At 36.3% G+C, this 16,180-nt stretch overlaps 1 protein-coding gene across 1 annotated transcript in view; it reads right to left on the bottom strand.

The window, feature by feature from the left end:
• Positions 1–587: 587 nt before the first annotated feature.
• Positions 588–16,180, bottom strand: part of SV2C (synaptic vesicle glycoprotein 2C) — a 106,728-nt gene continuing 91,135 nt past the window's right edge. Inside the window, exon 13 of the mRNA XM_058823925.1 lies at positions 588–10,021. Coding sequence (XP_058679908.1) covers positions 9,838–10,021 — 184 coding nt within the window. The 3' untranslated portion in view covers positions 588–9,837. The remainder of the gene's footprint in view (positions 10,022–16,180) is intronic.

Raw genomic sequence — 16,180 nt, 5'->3', positions numbered from 1 at the left:
TATGTGTTTGTTTGGCCTTGTTGTTGGTAGTGGGTTTTTTCCCGTGAATCCCAAGTTCTTATGGAACCATAGTTTATTATATAAATTTCCACTGGCCTTTCAGATTCATGGATCATTATACTTTGCAGCAGTATGTTTTTACATTTAGTTAGACTAAACCCTTTTGTTGATAACATACTCCTGCAATGCAGTTATATACTGAAAGTCCAGGTGTCTATTCTGTGTTGTTATGTACCATAAAAATATGAATCCCAGATGGTTAACTAAAGAACTTTGCCTCTTAGAACCATAGTACCTTTTACTCTATCTTTTTTTCATGGTCACTTAAACTCATTTAACTTTATTAACTTGTTCCATGTTTACTTTTACTATATGTTCAATTTCTACTACAGGCACTAAAGATGAGATACATAGAGAACCATTGTAAAAGAACAGTTAAAGCAAAAGAACTGCTTTTTTCTATAGTGGGTAGTGTAGCATCTTGTGGATAAAGAACAGCAATATTCTGGCTATCATCACACCTGGTATGTATTCATTGCAGAGAACATATCTTTATTTTAATATAGCAGAGCAAAAAATCATCCCCATTTATTAATCTGATGTACACTAAATAACTTTGCATTTGTTTCACAGATGATAAATATTTTGCAGATAAATTTATAAACACTTCCACATTTTATAGATTTATACTGTACACAGTCATCCTACACAGAGCATGCCCTTTCACAAATATACAGACAGCTTTCCTCAGAGGACTTAATCAAAACACTTGGTCAAACATTTTGGAAGCTGGCAATCCTACACAGATGAAGATACTGGAAAGATGAGTTCACAATTGTACCAGCTGGACTTGAAATGAAAAATTCAGAACTCCAAAAGAGAGAATTTATCAAGGCACACACATGCAAACACATAGATACAATAGTGATGACTGTAACCTGCTTTCCAGGTGCACACAGCAGTAAAGGAAACAAAGAAAGAAAGAAACAGAGAGGTCAGGACCATTGCCAAGATCTTGGTGCAGATTAGCAGATCTGAAATCAAATTCCGATGTTCAAATGGCAATTCATCTTTAAAGTAGCTTCTTACCCGTATATACAATATGTACATGTTACCTTGCATTGAGAAATGGAGGTTGTACGAAATGGTAATGATTTTCTTGAAAACACATGGCCACTGACATACCGGTGTGTTTGTTCACTGAAGACTGCTTGAAAAATGGAACGGCCAGTTGGCTGACAGCAGCTGGAAATTTGAGTGGAAGTTTAGAAGCAGAAACTGGGGACAGAAAATAACTGTAAAAAACTAGGAAAGAACACATATTTTCCTTCTGTTGCTTAGCATTAGAAAATGCTATCAGGTTTTTAAGAAGATGCAATGACGATGCCAATAAATTGCAGTGAAAATAAAAATGGAACAAGTTTTTGAGAAAATCAGTAGCCTTACCAGTAAGTTGCAGTGAAGACCAAGAGCCCTACTTTCTGTACCTCATCCTTGATACCTGACTTCTGCACATATATCATTACGCTGCAGTGGAAACTGCCCACTTAAAAAAACATCTAATTTTGTATGGTATATTCCGGCATATATTTGAGGCCAAACATGAGATACAATTTAGTTACATCTAATTTTGTATGGTATATTCCGGCATATATTTGAGGCCAAACATGAGATACAATTTAGTTGTCACAATGTTGTGCAGCTGAAGGTAATACAGCATTTTTTAAAGTTTAATTTGGGTTTTTAATAAAATATTCTGTAGAAAATGATTAAAAGAAGTTGCCAGTTGATTCGCTTAGCTTATAGCATTGGTACTGAAATCCTTTTAATGTTTGTGAAGCACTACATTCATAGGAAAAACAAGGCTAAAATTATTAATCCTAAAAAAAGGGCTGAAAAGACACATTTTTCTCACAATAGAAATTCCATCATGGTAGTATATACAGTCATATACCTCTTATATTTGAAGGACAAAGCTCCTGACCCTAAAACACTGCTTCACTGATTTAAATAGGGATGATATTACACATACAAAGCTTCTGACATGTAACACTTTGTAGGATCCTAAACCACTTGGAGGACAATAAATGCAGGCAGACACTGGCAGCTTGGGGCATTTTTAAAATTCTTATAAATGAGCTAGCTTTCCTACAGTGCTAATTTCATGCCTGCTCTCAATTTTTGTTAGGAGCAAATGTCAATTTAGCCTTTCATTTCATTAGTGAGGCACTAAAAGAATCAGTCACCATATTAGGATGATTGGTAGCAGGAAGGAACAGGAAAGCACTAAAAGGTTTGTCCAAAAGAGATGATGGGAGGTTGTGTTTTTGAAGCAGCTCTTCAAATATTCTCCGTTTTCTCCCAAGCCATTGATTTTAATCTATGTTTACACATTTCTGTATAAAAGGTAGTACTATCTACAGCTGCTACAGATTTGAGTCATAATTTTCTACTTAAAACTGCTTGTTTGTGATCACAATTAGAAGCACTATGGTATGGTTTCATTCATTGCATGTGTTTACTCATTGGAAAGGTCTCCTCCTTTCCAAAAGAACTATCATGTAAGCCTTTCTTAGCCTCCTCCCAAAGGTTTTGTAAGCACTGGTATTTAGTTTATCAACTCAAAGGAGACATGGGGATAAAAAAGAATAGCAAGCTTCTTGGGTTGGATGGTTCGTTTGTTTTAATCTTACTATAGAGCTGGCTTTCCTATAACAAACATATGTTCTTTCATGTGAAGGGAATATGCCCATTCTTCTGCTTTCTTACTTCTGTAGCACGACTGCATGTCCCCTACCAGAGGAAGAATACTTCAGAGAGTGAACATCCTGAAAAGAGGAAAGAAGAAATGTAGCAGATGCCAGAGCTTTTGGAAGAGCTCTTTCCACTGTCACTGGTCGGTGGCTATGTGTGGCTATTTTCACTCTAGATTGGCTTCATTTATAGTATCCATGACTTTATATGGCACTAATTACTGTAGAAGATCTTCATGGGTGTTAATCATTAATTGAAAAACACCCTGGCAATGGCTCTGTTTCTGGCTGGTCAAAAATTGCTGATAAGAACAGTAGCAGATAATTCTTTAACCACATCACTAGAACAACAGCAGCCATATATGCAGAAACAATGGAAAACATACAATACAGAATATCACAGACATTTTCTCATACATTACACAGAAATTAGCATGTTGATATCCCCATGGACCATTTTGAAGGCCTTTTGGTTGAATAAGACAAAATTTATAGCTTTTAGGAGTTTATGTAACCGAGAGTGCTGTGTCTCCTAGCCACTGGAACACCAGTGCCTTGGCATGATGTGCTGTTTTGCTGTTTGGCACCGTGTGATGGGGAAGGAGGGTGGGCTGGGCAGACAGGGGAAGGCAACAGCCAAGTCAAAGCTCATTTTTCAGATCATTTCAGGAATCCCCTTCCAATGACTGGAAGCTAAGGGCCAGTTGAGATGACTCTTGGCATCCCAACAATTTTGCACATGAATAAGTAAAGGTTTCTGCAAAAGGAATGGAGCAGGATGTTATTTGTGTTCAAAACATAATGAACAATGAAGAAAGTAACACTGTCATGGAGAAAGAGATGAGAACATGATTTGTAAGTTTAAGATTCATCTGCGTTATAGAGATGTGTGTGTCCACTCACCTACATATGTGTTCACTTCTAACTGTGTACTATTTCTTTACAATATGCAATATTATATAGCTTCAGGCTAGGATTTGAAGAAAACATCTGAAAAAATAAAAATAATTGAAGCCTATTTCTTGAACTATTACTCTTCATTGTTTACATTTAATTTGATTCTGTTTCAGTATTTTTCCCAACCCTCTTCTTTTTAACTGGGTAAGACAGACCCATGTAAGATTCACAAAATATTTTTATCACATAGCCAGTGGGGGATGGGCATACATGTGGTCATACAAGGCAGACATTAAGAGGACAGAGGACATGACTCATAGATAAGAATACATGCAGAATTGTACAGGAGAAGTGCTAGCCAACAACTCTATCGCTTGACAACAAATGAAACTGGAACAACACATATGACACTGGACTCTTGCAGAGTACTCTATTTGCAATGGGCTGTGAGTGCTGTCCTTTAGCATTACAGCAGCTTCAGCTTGCTTGGTCATGACTGCTTGTGAAAACTGAATGGCAAGTGGTAGGTGTCCAAAATTAGAAAGTAGAAAGCTAAGCCAAAAACCAGATCCTTAGGATCCAAGAGAAATGAACTTAGGTGGCTAGCTGTGGGAGAGAGTGATGAAAGTGCCTGTCAGCTCTTTTTCTCTCTCACTTTCTCTCTCACTCGTGGGCTGGTATGTCTGGCTACAACTCAAATGTGTTGATGGCCAGAGTAGGGGGAAGTGTCTACAAATCATCTTGGTTATGTGTCATTAAAATGTATACTCATGAGTACCCTGGGTGGAAAGAACAATACTTTCATGTCAGGTCATCCTCACCGAAATGCTCCTGTTGTTATGTAATCTCCAATCTTTAGTTATCAGACTGTGTACTGGTCCGGATCGAGCAATATGTTCTAGACCTTTGTCAAAGAGAATAGATTGTTTACCCTAGAAAGCACTGTACTTTTCCCTAAGTGTTTTGGTCCTATTAAACGTAACTTGTGTGCATGTTGTGGGAAGAGACTGCTGAAAATTACTGCTTTGTTCATTTTGAGTTTCACGGCATGTATTCAAAGGCCTAGAACTCCCTATTTCAGGCCAGCATCTTTGTACATAATTCAACAAAATGTTTAATAAGAAAAGTAAATAAATCAGGCCCAATTTATCTTTCTTCTGTTTTTCTATATATCAGTCTTATACAGCTAGAGAGGGATTAAAAATAAAAAAGGCACCCAATGATAGTGAATCTAAATATATTTTGCAGCACTTGCTGAAATTATTAGAAGAAAGCAAATGAAGCTGATAGCAGCAAATGGACTGGTTGTAGACTATGTGAGGTTAAATGAAGGTAAGCGAGATCTGCAAGTAGCATTTTAAGTTGATACTTTCCATTTAGTTCATGTTTTGAACTGAGTTCCAGATTTTCTGGCTAACATGTCTCTTCTAATATCACATTATTACCTGAACCACGTCTTACCTTGAAAGTACAAGCAGAAGTCTGTATTTTTATGCTGTGTTTTTTCAACTTGCAGCATTTGAAAGCACTAATGCAGGCAAATACCTAATATTTTACTGTAAGTTTAATGAACAAGAAGGCAGGAAATATAGAAAAGCAGCCTCTCAGATGTGTTTTCTTCTGGAATATGATTACTGAACATGTGTTTTCTTTCAAAACACCAGAGGATGTGGAACATTTCTGTTTTTACATCTTGTGTCTTTGACCCCCTGAGTGCAAAGATTCATTTTTTAACATTATGATTGAAATTTCAATTGCATTTCCAGGTTATTAAACAGGAAACATGGCTTGTAGGTTGTATTAGCATGATATCATCTTGTTTAGGTAAAGAGGTGCGACTGGATGTAAACATTTTTCTCTGACTAATGAAGATTAATTTAAAACTCAGAATGGGAAGAAAGCTAAAGCCTAGCACACAGAGGCTGTCCATATGAGGGACTGAGGACTATATTACTTTGCTGAGAATTGGTATCCGACATTGTGCCTCAAGAGCAGTTACACAAAGATAAGGCTCCACAGTGGTAGATAAAAGAAAAAAAGAATACAGAATATAATTTTTCCTCCAAATGGAGCTGAGCTAGGTGCACAGGCAAGAAGATTCCCTTAAATCAGGAGATCAACAAGCGCTATTCTGAGAAGACACCTCTCCTTTTATTAGGTCAGCCTTCAGGTAAACGTGGAGCCTGGCTGTCTCAAAAGGTGAGATTCACCCACAGAGGACTTCTAAAGCTTCTTTACATACTGTTTTTAAAAGTTATAACCAAAATGCAAAAGATATGTAATGGAAATTCTTACTGAATGTCAGAAGCAGGTGAGAGAGTTTTAATTTTCTTTAAGGCTGGTCCCCCTAGCAAGAAAAGTAATTTGGAAAGCAGAGCTTGAGTTAGCAATCTTAACTTTGATCCATATTCCTAAAATGATAAAGGACAAGTAGACTACTGGAGCCATCAGGAAGGAGGGATAACTCTTTTTCATCAACGCTCAGCTTTTGTACTACACAACTCTGTAAGGGAACTGGTAAAAATCAAGCTGAGAGGAAGAAGGTTTCCCAGTAGGTCATTAATTACCAATGTTGAGCGCTCCACCATGAACACCTATTCCTAGCTCCCCTTCTAGGAGCCTGTACTCAACAACCAATGCAGTGGTTCCCAAATGTTGTAGCGCATGCTTCCAAGCAGCAGGATGCTAGCATGGACATAACCAGGCTGGTTAAAGAGTACTAATACGATAACTAAGATGCTTTCAAGAAATTAGAGTCTGCTAAGTCAAGTTCTACTATTACACAACCTGTAAGGAGTGAAATTAATTCAAATAAAATTTCCTTGCCAAAAATGAAAACATGTGGTCTCTTTTGTGGACAGTTTCCAAATTTCAAAATATTTGACTGTTATGGTTAATAGCATTCTAAATGCCATGAGTCTTATATGTTTTCAGGGGTTATTGTGCTTTTTGTCATTTCTGCTGTTGGGATGAGCTTTTTCAGCTGCACAGAAAAATCCTAGATGTTATATCCTACTTCAGTTTAGACTGACAGGGATTTCTAGTTAGCAGTCAGTCAGTTCTGTGTCTGTGACCAAAAGAGACAAATAAGCAGTTTTGATTACATAGGTTTTATAACTGTAATACATAAATGCTATCAAGTTTCCTTCTGTCTGGTATATTAGGAATCTAGCCATGCCACTAAGTGATTCTCTGTGTGACATATAAGTGAATAGAGATAGAAAGAAAGTGCAGATCCTTCTGTTCAATATTTATTACCTGTGATTGCTTTGGAGGCTGCAAGAAAAGACAGAATTGCTGAAGACCAGTCAAATTACTTATAATGTGAGTAACACTTGTGTTCAGATGTCCATAGATTTCTGTTCCTGTCTGTGGATTTCACCTATCTCACAAAGTTATTTATAGTGTGAAATTACATTCACTTTTTTGTCTTTATGAGATAAATCTTTACTGTGCTCAAGTAAAAACTATTGAATATTCAAACAACTTTGATGTTGGCATGCACACTAGCTCAAATCTGTTGAGCCAGCTAGCTTACCATCTGGGAAAATTCTAACTTTCAGTTTTGTTTCATATGTTGGAATTATTCTTGGTTTTTTTTCTTTGTTCATCTCTTTAATTTACTTATTCTCCCAATTCCTACCCACTCTTCCTTTTTCTTTTTCTACCTTAGAACATTATCATTCTGGACCATGCAGTGTCCATTTTTAAAAATCTCTGCTAATTCCTGTTGTTGCTACATGTCATTTCATCCAGACTTAATCACAGACCTATGATATAGTCAGGATTTTTGTTAAGACCAACACTGAAGTCAACATAATTTTACATGTTGGAGATTTTAGAATGTTAAACTTGAATCATAGCCCTCAAAAGCTGAACGCTATTTTTCTGTGACCCATTTCCTTCAAGCTGGTCAGAAGGTATGAAGTGCTGCATGTGAGTGTTACAGGAATTACATGCAGAGATGGACAGAATATACTACTGCAAGAGGACAGTGCAACACAAAGCAATATTTTACCATTGTTGTTGGTGTTTACTCCAAATATGTACAGAGGCTTCAGATTTCAAAATAACTTGTGCAGTATATGCAAGTAGTTGAACATGTGCTACTAATGAATTGCACAGAGAAAAATGGCTCAAATATAATATTAATTGTAGAAAACAGCCTTAAATAATATTAAGGCTATGATTGGTGGAAAAAAGGCCACAGATGCAAAACTAAGGCCAGAATTTTTTTCTAGACCTTAGTGAAATGAGTTCTTCCTCATTTATTAGCATAGTTTAGAAATTTAAGAGTCATGTCGAAGTCATATTTAAACATAAAAATATTTAATCTCAAATATCTTCATCTCAACACTCCAAAATAAACACACTTGCTAAACTTTTTTTTAAATGACCAACATCAAAATAATGTCCCCTAGTTTTCCATACTCACGCTGTTTAAATTCTGCCAATTTTCTCATTTCGTAGGAGAAAACAGCATCTTGGGCTAACACTTTTTGTGCTACAATGTGTAGCAGAGGCATTTGTTAGTAACTGAAAAAGTCACTTCTAAAACCAATAGATTAAACAGTGAACTATGAATATGTTGAATGATCTTCCTTTACTGATTCTTTCAATATGACAACGATGATGACTGATAAAGACTGCAGTGCCACATATTACTACCTAAATCCAAGTTCACATCTAAGAACAAGAGAAAAATCAATTAAAAAAGGTCTGGCTTATTATATGATGACCTTATTTGAAAGCTTAGTTGCTTGGCAATGATTCATCTATCTAATAAATGCTGTCAGACATAATTAGAAAAAAATACTGAATAAAATTTTCCATATGTTTTATAGAAAATTTGTTATTTCACACTTGAAACCGCAGATAGTTAATCAGCAGATATAAGTTGTCTTAGCTCCACTGAAAGCAAAGCAATTTTTTGTCATTAGAGGATCTGCCTCTTTTCTTTGATGATTTTATAAATGTATCTGTATTAAATTTGTAATGCTGATTTTTTAAAGAGGTCCCATAACTTCTTGCATAGTGTTAGGACTGATGGGGAATTTTCCATAAATCAGGATAGAAAGAATGTATTTACTATCATTTGTTTTCCATCTATGCACTTGGTCTAATAAAAGCATTACTATTCCCTGCAGTCTTGCCATGGCTTATTTCTTAGTGGCTTTTCAAAGAGACATTTGAAAATATCAACTGGTCAGACATTTCTGGAACTATTAAAAATTAGCCGAGAAAATGGTTATATTAAGAAGTATAGAAACTATGAAAGTAATTAAGGTCTTTATTTATATAAATGCTAAATAAATCTCTGAAAGTATCATCCTTATAGTTCAATGGCCTGATTCTGCCTTTATTCTTACTAACAACAGCAAAACTATTTGCATTCATTCATTCTTGGAAGAAGACAAATTCACTGTTTTAAATGAAAAAAAATCCAGATGCCACAAGTGAGAATAAAACAAAAGTTTTCTGGAGCATCAGCAGCAAAAAGTGACAATGTTAACTTTGTTATTCTCTCTACTCCATACCTATATGGACCTTTAAATTCCCTGCAATAGCTGTTGCCTTCTCCTCAGTCAGTAAGAGGTGCAGTTGGTAATCTTTGCTTAGATTGAATCTGCCTAAAAATGTTTCCCAAGGAAGAGTCATGGCCACGAGTTTTTATCACCTAAGCACAGCTGCAGAAGGTCACTGTTCCCAGTATTGATGCTATCAGTGGTCTTTCCTGATAAATGCTGCATGCATTGATACATTAACATTCCCTGCACCAATACTGCTAAGTAATTGACTTGCACGTCTGTACTGTTACTGAAGCCCACAATGCCACGGCCAAATTTAGCATGTGTTTTTGAAATAATCTGACTGCTTGCATTTTAAATATATAATTATCAGTATGGTTTTTACCTTCTTGGATATGTCACCAAAACTGTAGTAAGAGGTAGCTTTGCACTTCAAAGTGAAATGGGTTTGAATAACAAAGTATGCAAGCAAACAAAAGTGAAATTTAAAACTTTCATACAGAGGTTGCTAAATCTCTGCTACTCCAAAATATCTTTTGGGTTTGATTTCTGACATTTGAGCACTCTACTGTGTGTTGAGAATCTGAAGCCTTTGCACCACCAGTCAGGAGAATGACATTTGTACAAAGAAGGAAATAAATAGTGAATGTTTTTTCCAGTTACATCAACACCTGGGTTCTTGTATCAGGAAGCCGAAGTCCTACCAGACCTCCACATACTAGAACAGTAGAAGCAAGGAGAATAGGGATTGCTTTGGTGATACCAACAAGGGAACCAAATATTAGGTTTCCAAGTACAGCTGCAGCTTTGCATAGTGCATTCAGAAAGCCAAAGCCTGTTGCCCTAGAAGAGAAAACAAAAGAAAGTTAAAATACAGGTGAAAGAGTAACACCTTTGAGACACATCCTCAGTGCAAATAAATCAGTACAGTCCCAATAGCTTAAAGAAAATTTATGCCAATAAGGATTCTGTGCTCATATTCAGTGCTCTTATTTGGAATGAGAAGTTAAAGATCAGCTGCTACAGTATTTCATTGAGGCAATTAATTTTTCTGCCTCAGGGATCAAAATGTGAAATGAATGACTGAACGGGTGAGTTTGCACCTCTAGAGTTGAACATGGAACTTGCAAATGGAAATTCAGTACAACTTAAATGGCTACATTAGGAGAGCAGACATGTCAAGTAGCTCCCAAAGGAGAACTGCTTTGTCATCTGTGTGATGATTATTAATCAGAATTAAAGGATGATCATCTTAGGGTACTGAATTAAAACTGAGTTTCTTACAGGTGGTACACACGTCGAAACAGTGCTTTTTCAAAGGCTAATGAGACTTCCAGTATTAAAATAAATGTTCTTCTCTTAGAGGTAAAGAAGATAAGGTATAAAAAAATCTGTTGGGTGAAAGAGGTATCTGAGAAACTTTGGACAAAAGGAAAAGGAAACAGACTGCCAAGAGAAAGTATGACACCCATAATTCAGGTGGAGCCTTGCATTACAGTAATGTGATTTTAGTAGTCTGAAGTATTTTTATTATTTTGTAATTCTTGCATATACGTCTTATGCAAACTACCATAATTTAAATTGTGTTTTGACATGACTGTATGATTCATTGATGCAGGAATAAGCTTGCCCTACCAAAAGTTTCCTAACAAAGATGTTTGTGTCATGGTAGAATGTGTAACATTTGTCAGCTCTCTTAGAAATTCAAGAAAATAGTTGTTCTAATTTTCAGACAAAATATTTCTTGCTTGTACTGCAATTAAAAGCCCTAGTCTAAACAAGAGGAATTAAGAGAAATGCTAGTTTTCTAAGTGACTTAAAAGACTCTGCTTATTCTACTGAAGCACCTGTGAGCGAAAGGAAGAACTCTTATGCTCAGATGTAGACTGAAATCCTGAGAAATTTGAAAAGCTTCTACTGGGGCTACTAAAGAGGAGCCAAGAGAATCAACTTGAAGTAAGAATACTTGACTCCAGCTGAGAGCAAGGATACAGTGTATCAATGCTCTTTGCAGAACAGATTTTTGTTTTAGAAAACAGCAAACAATTATATCAAGGCATGAGAGACCCTCTGTCTGAAGCAACTGATCGACCTGGCCACAGCCCAGAGAGTCAGAGTCCACCTCCTCTGCTCCTTGGCAGATCTGTACCTCAACAGTGTAGATCACCTAAGCCTTTTGGTGTCATGCTTCCAGGCTGTATGTCTGGGGAGTGGTAAAGGCTTCAGTCTGGCAGAGGCGACCAGGATATAGTGGCTTTCAGCACTGTCCATGCCCTGTCCGGGATACTGTGCTTCAGAACAATACCAGTCACAGTATATTTGAGGACCCTTCATCAAAAGAATGATGACTAGGTCTAGATCCTTCTTGTATATTCCTAAAATACTGTGGTTTGCTCTAAGAAACATAATTCCATCATTCTAGTTAACCCACAAAGTCAACTCCACAATCTGAACAACACTTGGAGTGTTCCCTTTTGAAATAATGGAGGCTTTCCTTTTGAATTCTTAAATAATTTAAAAGAATGTCTGCATGTCTTAAGACATGTAATGTACTAATTAATACACCTTCAAATAGTTTTTTTCCATTACGTTAAATATTAATTTTCTATTGTTGCAGGCCAAAGTCAGTTCCCTTACATAAAATACTGTAAAAGTAAATTCAGAAGAGTTGACAGTGTTCTACTGTTAGCTTTGTGTATTATGTCTTTTCTGAATCTGGGACAAAACACAAATTACTTTTTTTTTCTGGATGATTATATATTTATGTACTATTAGTCTGACAATATGTCTCTTGCACCCCCTAGCAGTATTTTAATCTCTGAAATGTCTAATATTTAGCAAAGAAATCACTGTTTTTTCTGAAGTAAGCACAATTCCTCTTTGTGTAAAGCATGGCATCCATCCAGACAGTGCATGACACTAAGTATTGGCAGTATCAAAGGAAAAAGAGACAGGTCATTTCTACAGCAGAGTAGAAACTTTCCAAATAATCTGTGGGAAAAAACAAGTAGAAGAGATCTAGATATGTCTCTTACATGTTGAAAGTCTTTATTTACTTGTTTTACATGTATTTGATTGAACCTGCAGTACTTTTACAAAACACATAGTGCCAAGGAAACCTAAACATGCATATCCTGGACATAACAATTTTGAAAATGACAGGTTCTTCCCTCTGGCAGCCAGGACCCCCAAGGCCCGCCAGAGAGCACATTGCTGAGAGCAGCAGATGAGGAAACTTGGGGAAGTGTTGTGTTTGGAAATTTCTGACAGAGAAACATTTGCAGCAGCTCCTTGAAAATACCTTTTTCAAAGGAGAAATGAGCAAGGTAAAACATTCCCTTCTAAGTACGCCCTTTGGAAAAATGGGTCTGAAGGAGGAGCATGAGATACACTGAAGGAAGCAGAGAAGAGCATCCTACTGGAGTGAATTTCCAAAGCCTAGGAGAAAATAAGCAGATGTCTAGCATGGCAACATTTGTGCTCCAGGGACATATAAAGCCCAAAATATCTGGAGGAATATGACCCAGGATGTGGTGTAGCTACTGAGAAGGAAGGAGCCCAGACTGGCGGATCTTGTAGGGTTCACAAATCACAGAGTGGGTAAGGTTGAAAGGGGGCACAGTGAGTCACCTCGTCCAACCTCAAAGCTCAAACAGGGTCATTTTAGACCAGCAGGTCTGTCCCCAGCCTGCACTGGTTATTCTTCCTGAGGTGCAGGACCCTGCATTTGCCTTTGTTGCATTTCAGATGGCTCTTCTCTGCCCACATCTCCAGCCTGTCAAGGTCCTTCTGAAGAGCTGCACAAAGCATGCAGGTAGGCAGGAGATTCCTGAGGAAAGGGCTTTGTTAAAATAGACAAGCAGGAGTAAAGAGTAAAGATAACACAACTAGACTGGAAAACCAAGTTTATGTGATAGGATAACAAGAGATTGCAGCTATTCTGAAGAACTCAAGGGAAGAAGGAAAGGAAAAGAGTCAGAATGGTTCTAATGTCAGCCTCATTTATGCACCTAAAGTTATGGTGGTGACTGGTTGTGATCAAAGTCTGCACATAAATATGATTTTCTTGGTTGTCAATGCTAATGTAAAATCAAACTTAACTCCAAGTAACAGTAACAGAAAAAAAACCCACAGAAAAACTAGACACCTAGTCATCAACAGCCTCAGTATATTCAGAGATACCAGAACTCCCCAAAGAATACACAGATCCAGCTAAAACAAATTTGGATAGATACAGGCAGGAAATCTTTGGAAAAACAATAGCATGGAACATATGGGAATGTTTTACTTATGTTTAATGTTGTTTTATACTACCTTATAAAGAAAGGTAAGCTGTTTCATAGAGGTTAGCTGCTTATGTCAACTAGTTATGACAGTGGTCTGAACACAATTTTCTGAACAATTTGAACCATTTCTTTTCATGTTCTGATTTCTACAGATGCCACTGTTCTTTGGATCTACTACTGATTATATAACCAACATTACTATATCAGGTTCTAAAGTAATTTTGTAGTACATACAATACTTCTTCTGTCTGAACAAAATAAAATTTTTTTTGCACTTAAAAACCAATTCTGTTAGTAAAATGGACTTACTGAATTTTGCTGATTTTAAGGGGTTTTTATTAGTCTAATCCCATTCGTATTATCAAAATATAAACAAATCAAAGTAAGAAAAAGTAAGCTTATTTTATTGCCCTTAGCCGTCCTGATAATTAAAAAATTAACAACCCAGAAGAAGTTGAATCTTTTAATCTTTAAGCAGATTTCAGTCATGTCCTTTTGCCTAAAATAGGCATGTAACTGACATGAACAATGAGATTTTAACAAGCTTAGAGTAAATTGTTGTTATGACCTGTACCTGAAAAGCATTGTCACTGTTTAATCCTATACCTTCATACCCTTCAATTTTAATAATGTGTTTGAATATGTTTGTACTTACAGTCAGAACAAGGTGTCAAACCAGCTCTAGGTGTAGCAAATTCAGACTGCCTGCTTTTTTAGAACATCCTTCTTAGTACAGTGTTTGTGTTTAAAACTCTTGAAAATCTGTATTAATTCATGCTTTTATAACTAATTCTTCTGAATCCAGGGAAATAAAAATAGCCAGGAAATAAATATGCTGCAAATTACACATGTGTATGACTACAGTCTCTTGCAGCATTAGTACAGTAGTCTCTGTTACAATGTTTGAGGAAAGTCCAAGAGTATCAGCAAATGATTAAAGTTAAGTGATGTATCATCTTAGCATGATGAACAATTAAGTGAAAAATCCCAAGGGATTAGCACCATTTATATGTGCTCCCATTTTCTCTGTGTTGATCCATTATTGGACAAACATTTGCACAAAAATGTCATGTTGACTTCATGAGTAATCCTCATTACTAGTGAAGGGAGACCAGTCATAAGTAGCAAGAATCCTTTGTCCAGCTAGAGAGTTCATTTAAGTCTTTCAGGCACATCAGTAAGAAAATGCTGGTTAATCAATTTAGGATTGTCTTAAAAAAACCCCAGACACAGAATTTAGTATTGATAGGAGAAAAATGCAAATGTCTTTAATAAAAATGTCAGCATGAAGAGAAAGCTGGATGTTACTGAAAAGGAATTTTCCCCAATGTATTTTACTTCTGCTGTTGAGAAAGCTGTGACAAAGAAAAATGCTTAGCTTCCTTTCATCCAAGGTCCACATAAAAATGGCAAGAGTCCAAACAGTTAAAAATAGAGGGATTATCCAAGTCTTTAGATTAAAAGAGCTTGTTTCCTGATTGCCACATATGTTCCTTCTTAGACCAGGTGCTTGTATTCCTACATAAAGTACTTCAGATCCACTTTTCCACTGCTGATAAAGCATCTAAAAACTTCATTGTCCTGTGGCAGAGTGCTACTAAATGTGTAGCACAAATATTTGTTATCTATCTTGCCAGAGCAATTTACAAAAATGGCAAGTTACAACAAAATGTTGTTAGAATTGACAATATGTAAGGAATTAAACTGAGTATCCAAACGTTCTATGGACAATTTTCCATGCCCAGATATTTTCATATTCTCTTAAAAAATTAGTACAGAACCACATATCATGTTCATGGCTTGATCAATTATAGTGCTTAGTGTGCAAGTAAAAGTGTGGAATTTGCCTTCCTTCCTCGGACTACTGCAAAAGGCATAGGTGTGGCAGGTCATGCCTTAAGAACTTTAAAATTTCAGCAAAATGTAGTTGAGCTATATCCACAGGATGAGAGTAGAAAATAGCTGTGAGGAAATCTACTGTAAGTCAATTACTGCTATTATGACTCAAAAGAATATAAAATGTCTCTTCTTTTTCTTCTCTTCATCCACATCAATACAAACTTGGAGATAAGATACTGTGAGAATAATATTTATTGTTCTGAGCATAGATCCTAAGGGTTCAAGAAGTGAAAAAATTAAAAATCATGAACTGAAGATAGACTTATTCTTTAATTATGGCCAAACTGTTAAGAACATTTTTCAGAGGCATTTAAAAAAGGGAAAACAGGATGACTTAATTTTATAGATGACCTTGAATTCTAAGTATTCCTGGACAAGATTCAAACCCAGATCTATGGCAGCCATAGAAAAATGATGAATTGTTGGTTATCTGCTGCAATCTGATTTATTCTCTATGTGGAAGTTGATCTATTTCTATTCCACGTTCTATTTAGGTTTTAGTTATTTCTTGTATCATCTTCCTAGTGAGAATCTTGGCTTATAATGCTGGTGCTTCCCAAGTTCACAAGAAGATACTTACCATTTATGTGAAAGTAAGAATTGCTTTTTAAAGTAATAAAAATGTCCTAAGGTTCCTTCTTCAGAGAACTTAAGCTTTCTTCCAACCTGTATTTTTATTACAGGCAGAGCTGAGGAACTGTGCAGTGTTATTGCAGGCCCCTTGGGCACACACATTACAACGCAAGCTGTAATTACCTCATCACATAATATTTTTTTTCCGCATCACTCTGCCAATGCAGAGAACAAAGAGGGCTTG

The sequence above is a fragment of the Ammospiza caudacuta genome, chromosome Z (assembly GCF_027887145.1).
Source record: "Ammospiza caudacuta isolate bAmmCau1 chromosome Z, bAmmCau1.pri, whole genome shotgun sequence".
NCBI lineage: Eukaryota > Metazoa > Chordata > Aves > Passeriformes > Passerellidae > Ammospiza > Ammospiza caudacuta.
This window is presented reverse-complemented; position numbering and strand designations above follow the sequence as displayed.